Source organism: Simochromis diagramma, unplaced genomic scaffold, assembly GCF_900408965.1.
Source record: "Simochromis diagramma unplaced genomic scaffold, fSimDia1.1 OVJJ01000317.1, whole genome shotgun sequence".
Lineage (NCBI taxonomy): Eukaryota > Metazoa > Chordata > Actinopteri > Cichliformes > Cichlidae > Simochromis > Simochromis diagramma.
Window position 1 is genome coordinate 1,795,614 of NW_024386994.1, and position 14,247 is coordinate 1,809,860.

Below are 14,247 nucleotides of genomic sequence, written 5' to 3' on the forward strand. Positions count from 1 at the left end.
TGCGCCAGGATTACCCCTCTCTGCCAAGGTTTACATACTTCACATCCTCTCATACCGCCGCTCTCTGCATCCCCGCAGCATCAGGACCACTCTGAGCCGACATATTGGCAGTGCCTTGTTTTGACCACGAGAGGCCGCTGTTGTACAGCGATGAGGGGAGGAGTGCGTCAAGCTAGCCTCTGTGTAAGCGGAAATCCAGAATTAGTGTGTTAAAAAATAAAAGCCGCGAAGCCTGCAGATAATAATTTAACGTGTGTTCGTAACTGGGGCTTTAATTTTGAAACTGCACCATCGAGACGCTAAGCGTTATTATTGTATCTTAGCGCAAGCTATTAGAATAGCCCCACAGAGCGAAAATGGTTTTTGTGGGAGCAAAATAACCAAACGTTTTATTTTTTAGGCTGAGTGTCGGTAAGTTGACGGATTTAGTAACGAAAACGATTAAAGGCTTTTCTTAAGCGTCACATAAATTAAACGTCTGTTTTAGCGGGCGGCCTTTAATACGCTTAAATGAAATGGCTTTCTAATGTCGGCTGTTGTGTGTAGTATTTCATATCTGTGTAATGTCAATTTTACAGGCCACCGTCACCGTCGTTTTTATGTTTATGAGTGGAAATGGTGCGCAGACTCACTAAAGAGACTGACATCCTGCTGGCATTACACCAGGGTTGCATCAGAATCCAGTTGTGCACGTCCCCAGAAACCACAGAGTGAGACATCTCGATTCATTCCATGTCACTCCGGGTTTCGTCCCGTCGTACAGCTGTGGAGACACTTGTCTTGCTGACAGTAGGGTTGGTTGCTACACTTTTTGTTCTGCATGAATTGCTGATCAAGCAGTGGTAATTATTGTGAATTAAGAGAAGTAAAATTAAGGAATTGACACAAAACGACTTCCACATTCCATAAAAATATCAATGATAACATTTATATTTATTTTTTTTTTAATGAAAGCAGTTGTCTGTATCTTTTAAAAGACAAAAACAGTCTGTGCAAGATTTCCCACAAGGTAACCTGCGCAATAGTGAGCAAGGCAGCGTAAACACAAGAACCACAGTGAATGACATCAATATCAAACCGACTCTAAACCTTTTTAAGTCTCCACGTGTGCTCGATCATCCAGGTAAGCAAATTTTCAGGGATCTCCATTTTAAGGTTGCTAGTCTTGATCTAGACTCTCTCCCTGAATTGCCAGGGGTAATCACAACACGTAATCAGTTCTGGCACACAAAACATCAACATCATACTTCCTTTGGTGTATGGCTCAACACAAACCATTGTTCCAACAAAGAAACAAAAACGAAAGAAAGAAAAACAAAAACATTTCTCTCAACGTTTTAACCTTTAGCTGGCTAGTGAAAAACTGATTTAAATCAAAGCTTTTTAACAAGTGACCATTTTATAAAAGACAAATATTGTCTCATCTTTTTAATACAATAACATCAAAACCAAGAAAACTTACTCTGACCCATGAAAACTACAAACTGTATGATATCAATAGAATTCCCCAGTGGCCTCTAAAGTGGCAACACCCAGCAATGTGACAACCAGCCCCGGTTTCCCCACGTCTACCCTGCAAAGGAACATTCACCCAAGTCTAATGTAACTGGCATCCTTAAAATGGACACAAGACTCAGAGTCCACAAGCACAGACACGTCCCTCAGCTTGAAATTTGAGTGCTGATATTTGGACTTTGGTTTAATCGCATGCATGCAGGCTTAGAGACCGAAAGATTAACAGAAGCTAGCCACTTCACAGAAAACGTAAGGAAGACCATTTATAGAAAAGAATCTTTGGTTTCTCCAGGTCACACATTTTTCTATTTCAAGCAGATTACACAACTTCCTTCTTATACTGAAGAGAAACATGTTCTTCTGAAGTTGTGTGATGCCATTACTACTAAGGGGATCTGAAACTTCAGAGAGGGAAATAAACCGTTTACGTCCAGCAGCAGACACATGGCGCTCTTTGAGCCCGCTATACCTCGGTTTTGATTTCTGTTAGATCAGAGACCCTAATCAGTGAAACTTGATCTGCCTTTACTCGCTTTGCTTCTGAATCTTTGCTGGTATTGCCTAAGTTTTGACACTGTCTCGACACCCTTGAAAAAATAATTTGCAGAAGTGGATCTGAGAAACCGTTTGCTGCGAAATTCAAAATTGTGAAATTCCGATCACAAAATATTATGTGCTGGTAATACTCGTACAGACGACTGAGGTGCATGTTGGTTACAGTATGATGACAAAATGACAGAAGGGGAAAATAACTATATAAAGAACACAATAGTATATTAAGGAAATTTGTTGCTGTTGTTCAAATATATTTGGAAATCCATTTAAAAATGTAGTTATTCGGAGAAAAAGTGGACACTAAGGCACAGTTAGACATTTTTCGAGATTATTGAATAGGAAAAAAAACATGTTTTACTCATGCTCACTGATTTGTGTGCAGTTACATCTGCACATGACATATACATTTCAAACATACTCAGAGTTCCTCGAACTTCTCTGATCAGCTGTTCTGGAACTGAAATTGCAATCTCAGAGGTAATAAACTCAGAGTTTATTTTTAAAGTCGAAGTTTTGTTGAACCTCCCTCCTGGAACAGGGCCCAGGAAGAGTGCAGCAAGCTGCCAGGAAGCATACTTTAAAGGATAAAAAACAGACAGCATCAAATGGCTTGTTTGGTCCAATCTTGTGAAACAGTCGAGGACAGAAACATAAACAGTTAGTTCCCTATATCTATTATCCGTCTATATTTTCACACAATATTAAGTATGCATTATTTAGTATACAGTCTTCTTAAAATTACCACGATGACAAACATATGGAGAAAATATACTTTTTCATATTTTTTTGCTGAGACTTAGAGGAGAAATTTGATGTCTGTATTTTTCACATGAAACTGGAGTCCAAGTTCAAGTAGCTTATCTGGAAGTCCCGCACATGAACCCAAACAAACTGTCAATTCAACATGAGAAAGACTCAATACTTCATGAGAAATGTGTAAAAAAAGAAAAACTATCTAACACACGACACATAAAAAAAAATCTTGGCCTCCTGCTCACTGAAACGTGTGCAGTTACCTCTGCCAACAAATTCATGCATTCTCATAAACGTAGAAAATAAACAGGAGCAGGCGCTGGTTTGCAGAAGCCGCCATGTTGCCACGCCATCTAGAAACAGTGGCTGTGGAGAACGTTGTGCCCCTATCAGGTGTTTGTCCACGTGGCCAGAGAGACCGGCCACATACGTACAGCAAAGATGAGCAAAAGCAGAACTTGTAGCTGTTCGCGTATTGTGGAGGCAAATTTGAATTTGGCCTGGATTCTGGCTTTATCTAATGAAAATTAAAGCTGACTAAATAAGAGCAAACATTCTGGAAAATGATATGTTGCATATTCAAATTTTCGTACTGGCAGTGATGATAAGCTCATTACAATCTCTCTTCTCCCCTCTTGTTTTTTTAAGATAAATGCCACAGTCTGCGCTGTGTTCACATTCCTCGGTCCACAGGATTAAAACGGAGGCGTTGCTGTTTATTTACCCACGGGCAATCCTGATAATGGAGCTCCATTGATGATGGTTTTTCTTTCCCTACTTAATAAACATCCTGAACACGCACATGAAAGAGTAAATATACTCAGAGTTCATCGAAATCTCTGATCAACTGTTCTGGATCTGAAAACTGAAGGGGGAAAAAATTTGCGATTTCAAAGGCAATCAACTCAGAGTTTATTTTTAAAGTCGAAGTTTTGTTGAACCTCCCTCCTGGAACAGGGCCCAGGAAGAGTGCAGCAAGCTGCCAGGAAGCATACTTTAAAGGATAAAAAACAGACAGCATCAAATGGCTTGTTTGGTCCAATTTGTCTTGTGAAACAGTCGAGGACAGAAACATAAACAGTTAGTTCTCTATATCTATTATCCATCTATATTTATACACAATATTAAGTATGCATTATTTAGTATACAGTCTTCTTAAAATTAACACGATGAGAAACATATGGAGAAAAAATATACTTACTCACTTTTTTTGCTGAGACTTAGAGCAAAAAAAATTTCTTAGAGGAGAAATTAGATTTCTGTATTTTCCACATGAAGTCTAAGCTCAGTTAGCTTATCTGGAAGTCCCACATGAACCCAAACAAACACGAGAAAGACTCAATACTTCATGAGAAATGTGTAAAAACCACAAAAAAGAAAAAAAGATGAAAAACAATCTTACTTGTGGGACATTAAAAAAAGCAGATCAGAGGAAGTAAAATAAAGTCGATTATAAACTTATTTTCAGCATTAAACACTATAATAATTTCATCAAAACATTTAAACACTATCACACAAAGACTTCTGTGTTTTTACACTGCGTTTCAGTGTCCAGGAGGAGAAGCCAAACTATACATTCGACCGTGAGCACCACTGAGGTGACGAATCAGCCGTGTGACTGGCTACGGGGCAAACGTGGAAGCATTAGTTAAAAAGAAACTTAAGAAGGTGGTTTATATCTCTACTTGAGAAAAAAGTAAAAAGGTAAACAAGCACAGGGTGTTACTTTCATCAAGGCTGATATCCTCTGTTAAAGGCCTGCTGGAGAAACATGGTGCTGTTAACAGCCTCTGCTTCTGATAAAAAGTTCACCATTTCCTTCCTCCAAGAGCATGAGGTATTTCCCAGACTACTGTCCACTAACAGACTAAACAATGAGGCTGATGATTCATAAGGACATGTGGGTATAACCTTTCAGCCTTCTGGCCGTCTAAAACAAAAGACGGCAAATCTTTTCCCTGTTTTTTTGTTTTTTACTCTTAGTAAAGTAGGCAACTAAGTGATACATTCATTACATTGTATACTCTCAGAAAGCTGGGCATGTCTTTGTTTCTTATGTACAGCATACCAGGCTGCAAGAAATCCAAGGCAGTTAATACAGTTAATGGCAGCTGGACAGGGACAGTGCTCACAGGTCAACAGCAGACTGGCTCAGTAAGTCTTCCATATATATGAAGTAAAAACATTTAAGCTGTGACAGTGACACCATTGGGGCGGTGTGAAAAATTATTTGCCCAACTAAATGATTGTCACACTTACATATTTCAGGCCATCCAACAATTTTTTAGTTACATTTTAGTTACTTTTTTACATAGGAAACAGTAGTTTTGGATAGATTTGTTTCCTTAATGAATGAAATCATTATTTAAAACCTGCATTTTATATTCACTTGTGTTACCTAATGCTAATATTTCCTTGATAAAACGTTTAAGTGTGGCAATCGGGAAGGGGGCAAATGCTTTTTCGCAGCCCTGTAAGCGGTGCAAAGGTAGTAAGTCTGTTGGGATACATGCGTGGATGACGCTGTTCTGATTTGACTCAACATTCAGGCTCAGCTCACGACCATCCGTGCCGCCTACTGTCTGCTGCCGATGGGGTTACAGTTGTTGTTGTTTCATCTGTATCAGCAGCAGACGGGTCCAAAGAGCCTCACAGTGTCTGACACATGGCGGTGCAATGCAAAGCTGTGACCCTGCACTAAAATGGATGTTTGTGTTAGGCTCGATTATGTAACCGACATGATTTCCAAAAAAGGAACCACTTCGGTGTGCAAACAAAGCATGTTGATAAGGGATAAAAATGCCATGGGACCATTGCTGTGAATACAGAATCAACTTAATGCGTTGGTATATGTTGTGTGTCACTCCATAGGGATGATAAAGACATGCAGTGTTGTATTTCCCTGTGAGACTCATGGCGTCAGATTTTAGCAGTACTAAATACAAAGTGCTGAAGCAGCAGCAGCTGCTTCTAGTTGCTCTTCTTCTTTGGGAGCACGAGGGGACGTCGGGCACTTATCACCAGTCTGGCTTGTTGATTTTGGGCTCTACCACAAGAGCAATTTTACAGTTGTCTTCTTCCACCGCCATGGCCTGAAAGTTGCACAGGACCGTCTGAAAAGAGGAAGAAGAAGAAGTAGAAAAGAAAATGTGATAGTGTTTAAGAGAAAGCCAAAGCCTGGCATTCAAAGAAAAACAACAACAACAACAACAAATGCAGTTCTAAGAATTTGCAGTACCTCGGTGATTATGAGAAGCATGCACTATCAGGCCTTACAAAGAAAAAGAAAAGGAGAAACGAGCACACAAGTGCACCTAAGAGCAAAAAACTCACCTTATTGTTGTTGTCGCAGATATCACTGAGGAGATCCCGAGGCTCTGGTACTTTGGGAAAGATAGTATCCTTGTTTCTACACAGAGACAGTTAGATATCAGAGGTTAGCGCAGCCCCAAAAAAGCAGAACAAAATAAAACCAAAACAAAGCCAACGAACAACAGGATCCATTCAGTAAGAAGAAGAGACTTTTTACTTACTTCTGGTAACACATCACAGTCAGGACTGTCAGGGTGGCAACCACCAATGGGATTGTAATCGCAAGAAACACTAATGGACTGAAGCCTGAGTCTGCTTCTGCATGCAAACACATATAAACATTCATTTCAGCAACAATGAAACTGTTTCATGTTTCAGCCTTTGATGTTACTTTTCCCTTTCAGCTTTTTTTAATAGAGAAAATAAAATGTCGGCTTCATTCATCCATTTACACCCAGGGATAAAACTGTCTTCTGATTAGCAGATGACCTGCACTAGAGCCACCCCAGAGAAGAATGTTTGGCCTTTATAATTTAAAAACAAATAATAAGTCAGTGCATTCTGTTTTTATTAACACAAGATTAGAAAAAAGAGACAAAACAGAAAATGACTTTACCAAAATACTGTTCGTTGGTCCACGGTGTTTCTCCTTTTTCTCCATACTTTGCTTTGATAGCTATGCTGTAGCTACAGTGAGGGACCCGGTCCAGCTCGTGTGATGTTTTTTCTTTTAGTGTTATTGGACTCTGTGAAAAGTGTTTGAGGGAAACGATTGATTTGAGCCTTGAATCAGTTGATTAAAACTTCATCCTGAGAGAAACATCAGTGAGTTTGCAAAATTCAGCACGTAACCATAAAGGACAAATTTAAATATTTAATTTGGACTCATCTACTTGGGACCCTGTCGATTTCTGCCAAATATAATAACAACCGCCACTATAACTGATGAGGGTTGTTTTTTTTTTAATAAAAAGCTGCTTCAGCTGCTTGGAGAAAAGTCTGTAATTTTCTCCTTATTTTCTCTTCTTATTTTCTCTGGATATGATGGCTACCATTATTCCCAAACCAAGAGCTATCATGCTAGCATGGCTTAAGGTTGTATTTAAGCTAAGTCCTGTTCCAGAGGGAGCCCTGGAAGTTGATCCTTAGCCACTTCCTCCTCCCCCTCTGGGGATTCCAAGACTTTCCCAGTTAAAAAAAAAAAAAAAAAAGGTTATATAATCTGTCCACTGAAATATGAGTTAGCCTCTAACAGACGTCTTTTAACACAAAGGACCCCATGTCTTATATGAGCTCCCACACAATGTTTTGAACTCCTTACCGTGTCCTCCAACTTCACTCTAATGCTGGAACTCATTCTCTAAGTGCTTTCAGTTATTCGTTTTTTAACACAATCGTAACACACATTACTTTAAACTAATGGACGTGACAGACAAAGTAAGATAGTATTGTTGTTATTCTTACTTTTCGTTGACCACACTCAGTGTAATTTATTATATATTCCCACTCGTCCTGTGCAATCACTTCAGGAGGGTACCAAGTAATATTAAATTGATTCCCACTTTTCTCGACTTTCCAGTTAAGGGGCGGTGGTCTCACTGCACAGAGAATAACAGACAGATGTTGCAGTTAGTACAAGCTAGCCAGAGGTGCCTTGAATGCAAATCATAATGCAAACCAGTGTGTATTTTGCCTTTCGAAAAGTTGGCAGTTCTAGATTGTGTCATACAATAAACACTACTAGATACACACAGATGCATGCCACCCCCCCCCCCCCACCCCACACACACACACACCATCATGATAACAGCTAAAATATTTCCAAGAAAGGAGAGAAAGAACAAATTATACCCCAGAAACTGAATGAGGAAGCACAAAATATTTCAACACAAGTTTCCCCTCGCATTACTTTTAAATTCTGAATTAGCACTGACCACTACACAGCTTACCAAAGCGAATGAGGTGTTTAAGGAAGGTGTTCCTGACAGTTTTGTTGTTCAGTGTTGTGTTAAACAAGACGCTTATAATATGTTGTGTGTTCACTGGCAGATAACAGCCAGTCCTCAGACCATCAGTGTAAGTATACGATGGGCATTCTTCTATTCCACTGACGATTTCCTCCCACTCAACCTCAGACCTTGGAAACATAAAGAAAAAGGTGATTTACTTTTTTACCAACACACGGTATATTCCAAAAGGAAAGGACAAAACAATGAACTAATAATAAGACACTGACATGATTTTGCCTCTCGGTGCTGGTGAATAGAATAAGCAGGGGAAATGTGTTTCTTGCTAATGTGCAACAACAGCATCACATAGACTGTGGGACTCAGCCACCGAATAAAATAATAAAATCTGAAGTATTTCTTTAATCTCGTGACATTTTGTTGGATATTTTAAATGCAAAATGTAATAACTGTGTTTAACAAAGAAGCCACCCGGTGGGAAACAGCCAGTTATCAATACCATGTACAATATTTGTACCTACAGTACAAGTTTGGACACAATTGTGACACATGAATGTGTTGAAACCTAGAGTGTCAACACATTCATTAGAACTACAGCCTTTTGCTACGTGGACTAGCGATGCTGCAGTTTTATGCAATGTTTTGTAAAGTTTTGTGATGCAAAAACAAAAACATTTTAATTTAAGATACTAATTTAACATCTATGAAACTGTATGATTAAACAGTTTCTTTTACTTCCTTATTTGCGCTCTCACTGGGAAACAAAGAAGACAAAAGTTCATAGGAAAATGGGTCTTTGTGCAGCCTAACAAAACAGGAGTGACTTCTGGATTCAGTCTCGTCTTGGTAACAATATTATGCAAATACCATGATGTTCACATAATACTGTCATTGTCACCTTCGTTATCTGAGACACTTTAAAAAGTTTATGTTGACAATGAACTTCTCGACGATGTCGACGGGTGAGGCAATAGAGGCGCTATTGTGAAAGTTAGCCTTTGTGCTTTGGATACAAGAGTGCAGTCATAACACATTTGAAGCAACAACTTAAACACACAATTCTCACATTTTTGAGTGATTTCAACAGCATCCTGACAAAATCAGTGGACAATGAGGAATAACACTCTCCAAGTGAATGCCATTGTGTACATTTGTGTACTGAAACCTTCCCAGAGGTCAATCAACGAGTTTAGCAAGATCAGAGGGGTATATAAGTTTGAACCTAAAACCCCTGCTGGAGATCAAAGTTATCACTGTTAAGCAGAGCTTTCTGCTTCAGCTTCTGAGCGTGCTCATATAAAAAGCAGCATTTCACAGGTCATAAGACTCTTCTGCCACAAAAAATGATCCCCGTGAGCGCCCCCTACCCATTCCCTTATAATGATATGAGGATATAATGATTATAATTCCTTATAATGCTAGTGTAACGGGGGGGAAATTCACATTTAGATTTAGGTCTTTAGAACTTTACTGTTGGATTTTGTTTGACCTTCTTAGATGAAGGATGTGTGTGTGTCAATATGACCTGGTGAAAACTTCTTAGATATGCTTAACGATGTTTCACTAAGTTAACCTCTAATTGTTAGGGAAACTCCCAAGAAGACCAGTGCCAGGTGCTTCCTGGAAAAAAGATAGTGGGAAAGTCTTCCCTGGCCAGCAACAGCCGGGTGGGACAAAAGACTGTTGTAACTGAAAAGATACAAAGAGTGTGTGTGATGTTATCAAAGGGACGTTGGGACATCCCAAGGTTAGTGCTCTCGTGACTGTAGAACTGTGATGTTTGATGTGTGTTAGCTCTCCTGCATCCAGCAATTACATTAGCTTGACCACAGCTGACTGTGTTGCAGACTTTAATAACAGAAATTTCACCCACACTAGGCACAGTTTGCTCTTCACTCAGTGGTTTTAGTATTCACGCCTAACAACCTGCACATATAAAACACCAGTATATATATAGTAGAGAATTTATAATACACTTGAAATGCTGTAAATAAAAGACTCAGTGAAAATGTGGTGCTTATAGCCGATTTACAAAAAAATGCTCTGCTCCTGAACTTGTTACGTGTTCGCTACAAGTTAGCGTAGTGATTTAGCCAGTTAAAAACAGAGCCACTTTCGTAATACAGAAACCTCTCACTTTACGCTCGACAGCTCGCGAGACATTTATCTAAGTTAGTTGACTCCGCAGGGTGTGGTAGGTTATTCACAGCAGAAACACCTCATTTAAGTGTTAGGGTCATGGATAACAGTGGAGCTCTGTGGCCCACTCCACACAGAGGTATAAACATATACCTCTCCAATATTATCTTTGATGGACTGGCTACCGGGCAGTGTGGATGAAAATTTAAAATACCTTCTTCTAATGCAGGAGCCCTTTAATCACCAAGCTGCACATTAAATGTACCATTTTACCCCAAAAGAGCACTTCTGTGTCAGAGCACAGACCTGCCTCCAGGTTCCTCCCCTGGGACAGCCCTAGGTAAGAGCAGGGGTGAATAATTCTGGTTTTGTTCAGCCAATGCAAAAACTGAGTTAATGTGTAACTGAGTCCTGCTGCTCATTCTAATAAGAAATGTTCTTATGCTCTCTCATGACACATCTCCCCTCCCCCTTGGTGAGGCTCATACATTTAATATAAAGTCATGTTGCTGTTTATGTGACAAAGAGAGTGAGAGTGGGAAGCTGCCACTTCCTTTATATGTGTGTTAAATTATTATTTATGATAATTCTGTGTGCCCTTTAAAACAAAAGAGGGCAATAGGACTACACTGAACGAGCAGCAGAGTTTCTCTTTGTACAATTCAGCAGGTCTTGGGTTTCCTATGTAAACTGGTAACATATCTTATGCTCTGGATTGGCAATATAAAAGTTAAATAAATAAAAATGCGTTTTTGGACACATGATCCACACTTGTGTCCAAGATCACTTCATTTTTATGGATTGTCATGCAGAAAACCGCTGTGTTGCTTTAGTTCATTTCAGTATTTGCTTTTGGGTTTCTTTGTTTTTTCTTTTTTTCTTTTTCTTTTTACTTGCAACATATTTGTTTCAAGTTTGTGAAGACGTTTACTTAATTTGCTTAGGTTTTGCCTATTTAAATACATGACCTTAAACGGCAGTCCATTGGGATATCAGGGCTCCGGCGTGTTACAGTTGGCTTGAGTTAACACTTAACCCTCTTCATTTAATGTTACGTTGCCAAATATGGTTTGGTTTTGTATGCATAAATCCCCACACCCCCAACAAACAGCCTGCAGCTGGCAAAAAAGACAGAGCTATTAAACACAAGAATTTAGCCCTGATTGAACTCTGGCTCATTACTTCCACTTCAGCTCAGAGTGACCACTGACTATCAGGAAGTGTTGCAAAATTACAAAACTACCTGTACTGCGTAATGCTGAATTTCTATTTCTTTAAACTGCATAATAAAAAAGCACATACTTGTAGAAGAAACGGAGATCTGCGGCGATACCGGTTGGTGACCATGAGCAGTTTGTTTGCTTTGGGGAGTGGACGTAGCACTGAAAATCTGTCACCAGCTCTGAGAGCGACAGAGACACAGACACAGATTAATAATCAAACACATAGACAGCAATTTGCTTCATATGTGGCTCAAAAGCATTTTTTTTACAACAAAGCAGAGTCAGTGGTGAGAATTACCTGGATTAGTTTCACTGACGACCACTGGCTCGCTTGATGACTTATTCCAAAAACTTCTGATAGACACATTTAAGACGTTTCCATTCATTAACCCCTGCAAAACTAAGGAAGTGCCCAGCTATTAAGAGAAAAAGAGAAGAAAAAAACTAATTTGAGTAAACAGTCTAAACCAATCCCAGATCTTTTGTTTGAAGAACTGGCTAACCAACCAGACATAGTTGTGGTCTACATGCAGAAGAAAAGGGTTGTGGTAATAGATGTAGCAATACCGAGAGAGAAACATCAGGAAGAAGGAACACAAGAAGCCCGAGAAACACCAAAGGCTGAGAGAAGATGTGGAGGGTGAAGACAACAGTGGTGCGGTTACCACGCTAGATCTAGAAAGCCCAGGACTCAGTGCCACACATACACACAGCTATAGCTGTCATGGCTTAAAACATGTGAGGTCCACAAGAGTGCAGCTGGAGAAACGGTACGCTGTAACACAACACAGTCTTCCCCTCAAAACTTAAAATAGCGGTTGTCTATACAAAATCTAGAAATTACGCAAACCTACTTTTCATATCTGAAAATGTTTTTCAGCAGTATGCAAATAATGAGCCTCTGAGATTACTTGCAGTCTCTTAGCAGCGGTCTTTCCGGGAATTATTGGTTATTAACTGATGAAAGACTTTTAAATTATGGGGTATAAACGTTGTGTAATCACAATGAATATACGAGGTTGTAAAGTAAGCATATACACACATAAGCGTACTTACAGTGGATTCATATTTTTGTCCGTTTGCATCTGTAGACACTTTATACTGGTATCCGACAGAATTCTCTGGTGGTACCCAGGTCACGCTATGATCAAAGTCGTTAATCCTCCGCAGGGACACATTTCGTGGTGGTAAGATTTCGCCTTAGTGAAGAAGGAGAAAGAACAGAAAATGAGTCAACATCTGCAGGATCAGCGAATAAAGACGATTTATGTGGCTCGCCAAGCAAGCTGTTGCGCTGAGCCAGTCACTCAGGAGGAAAAAAATCTTTCCCTCAAGGCTTAGAGAACATTCACACTTCTGCGTAACTGCCAGGTGCTGTTACGCAGACCGCTGAACAGTCTATTTACCAGATCTGATCCTGCTTTCAGATTTCTACGTGGATAATTTAAAAAAGTCAGATTCCTCCTGTTTCTGTCACGTAAACAGAATCCGGATTGGAATACTAACATGGGGGTGCGCCGAGAGGATTTACACGCGCGATTTACACGAAACACATTCTCCCACAAAGTTTTCTCTTTTTCCAGAGTCCGTTTTACTGTCCCGCTACACAGTGGCGAATGCCAGACGTGACGTCACTAGTGGGAATCACCGCAAATGACCCGAGCGAGAAAACTGGGAAAAGGTGTCAAAGAAGCAGGCAATAACAAAAACCCAGGTAAATGTGTTGTAAGCGTGGACGTGTAGATCGTCTTACCGTGACTGGATTCGATCGTCAGAGACAGGCAGCACAGAACTAACAAACTTGGGAACATCCTGCTGATCCCGTGTGTTCAGCTCTCCCCCTGAAAACTTTCTATCTCCTGAGTTTCTGTTGTGAGGAGAGCGGGGGAAGCGCTCTTGAAACGGGGTCCCCTGCTTCTCAGACTCTGTGTGGTCACAGCTGTTCAGAAGACAAAAGCAGAGAGACGTCTGCCATGTCTCTGATCTACTTTCGCTTCCAGCTTCTTGGGAGGAAGGCACAGAAAAATAGTGGGAGGCTGGAAGTGGGTGGTGCGCTTCCTCCTTCTGATGTAGACACGCTGACGCACGCACTGACATGTTGTGCTTTCTTCCTTTTTTTAGAAGTCATATTTTTCAGTACACATATTCTATTTTTTATGTAAAACAAATAACCTATGATAAACCTTTGCACAACTACTAAGACACATTTGTAAGTTTCAGAACTCTAACCAAACAAAATCTAACAAACAGGGGCGTAAAGACAAAAAAACAAACAAACATTGGCTGCTGCTGGTCCCCCAACAGCAGGTAGAATGTGCTGTGTGGAGTGAGAACGTGTTAAGACCTGCAGGTAGTCTGTAAGTATGTGAAAACGTTTAAAGGCTTGGACAAAGTTTCACGTTTTATTGTCATGTACAGATAAAAAGTGTAGCCACATTTATCCATAATGAAATTCTTTGGCTTGTGCTCCTCAGCTTTACATGAGCATATAGAGAGTGTGCAGAAAAGGAGAGAAAAAAAGTATTAAATATTAGAGAGTTGAGACGAGTTGGTATTTACGCGTTTGTGCAAGAGTATTTACAGGTTGTGCAAAGTTGTGCAACGAGCATTTAAGTGGCATTTGTTGAAGTGACGGTGTGCAGAGTCCTGTAATTGTAGTGAGTGTGTAGTGGTGTGTATGGAATATCAGCAGTTCAAAGGTCTGATGGCCTTGTGAGTAAAAACTGTCTCTGTGTCTGGTAGTGCGGGTCTGGATGCTCCTGAGCTGCCTGCCGGACGGCAGG

General features: G+C 40.1%; 1 protein-coding gene across 1 annotated transcript; it reads right to left on the reverse strand.

Moving 5' to 3' along the window:
- Positions 1–2,541: 2,541 nt before the first annotated feature.
- il13ra1 (interleukin 13 receptor, alpha 1) lies at positions 2,542–13,494 on the reverse strand. The gene is made up of 10 exons (XM_040040811.1): positions 13,218–13,494; positions 12,521–12,663; positions 11,763–11,880; positions 11,544–11,643; positions 8,085–8,272; positions 7,600–7,733; positions 6,752–6,881; positions 6,357–6,453; positions 6,157–6,232; positions 2,542–5,936 (listed from the first exon to the last, which is right to left on the reverse strand). The coding sequence occupies exons 1-10, from the start codon at positions 13,273–13,275 to the stop codon at positions 5,841–5,843; spliced, it is 1,140 nt and encodes a 379-aa protein (XP_039896745.1). The 5' UTR covers positions 13,276–13,494; the 3' UTR covers positions 2,542–5,840.
- Between the last annotated feature and the right edge of the window lie 753 nt (positions 13,495–14,247).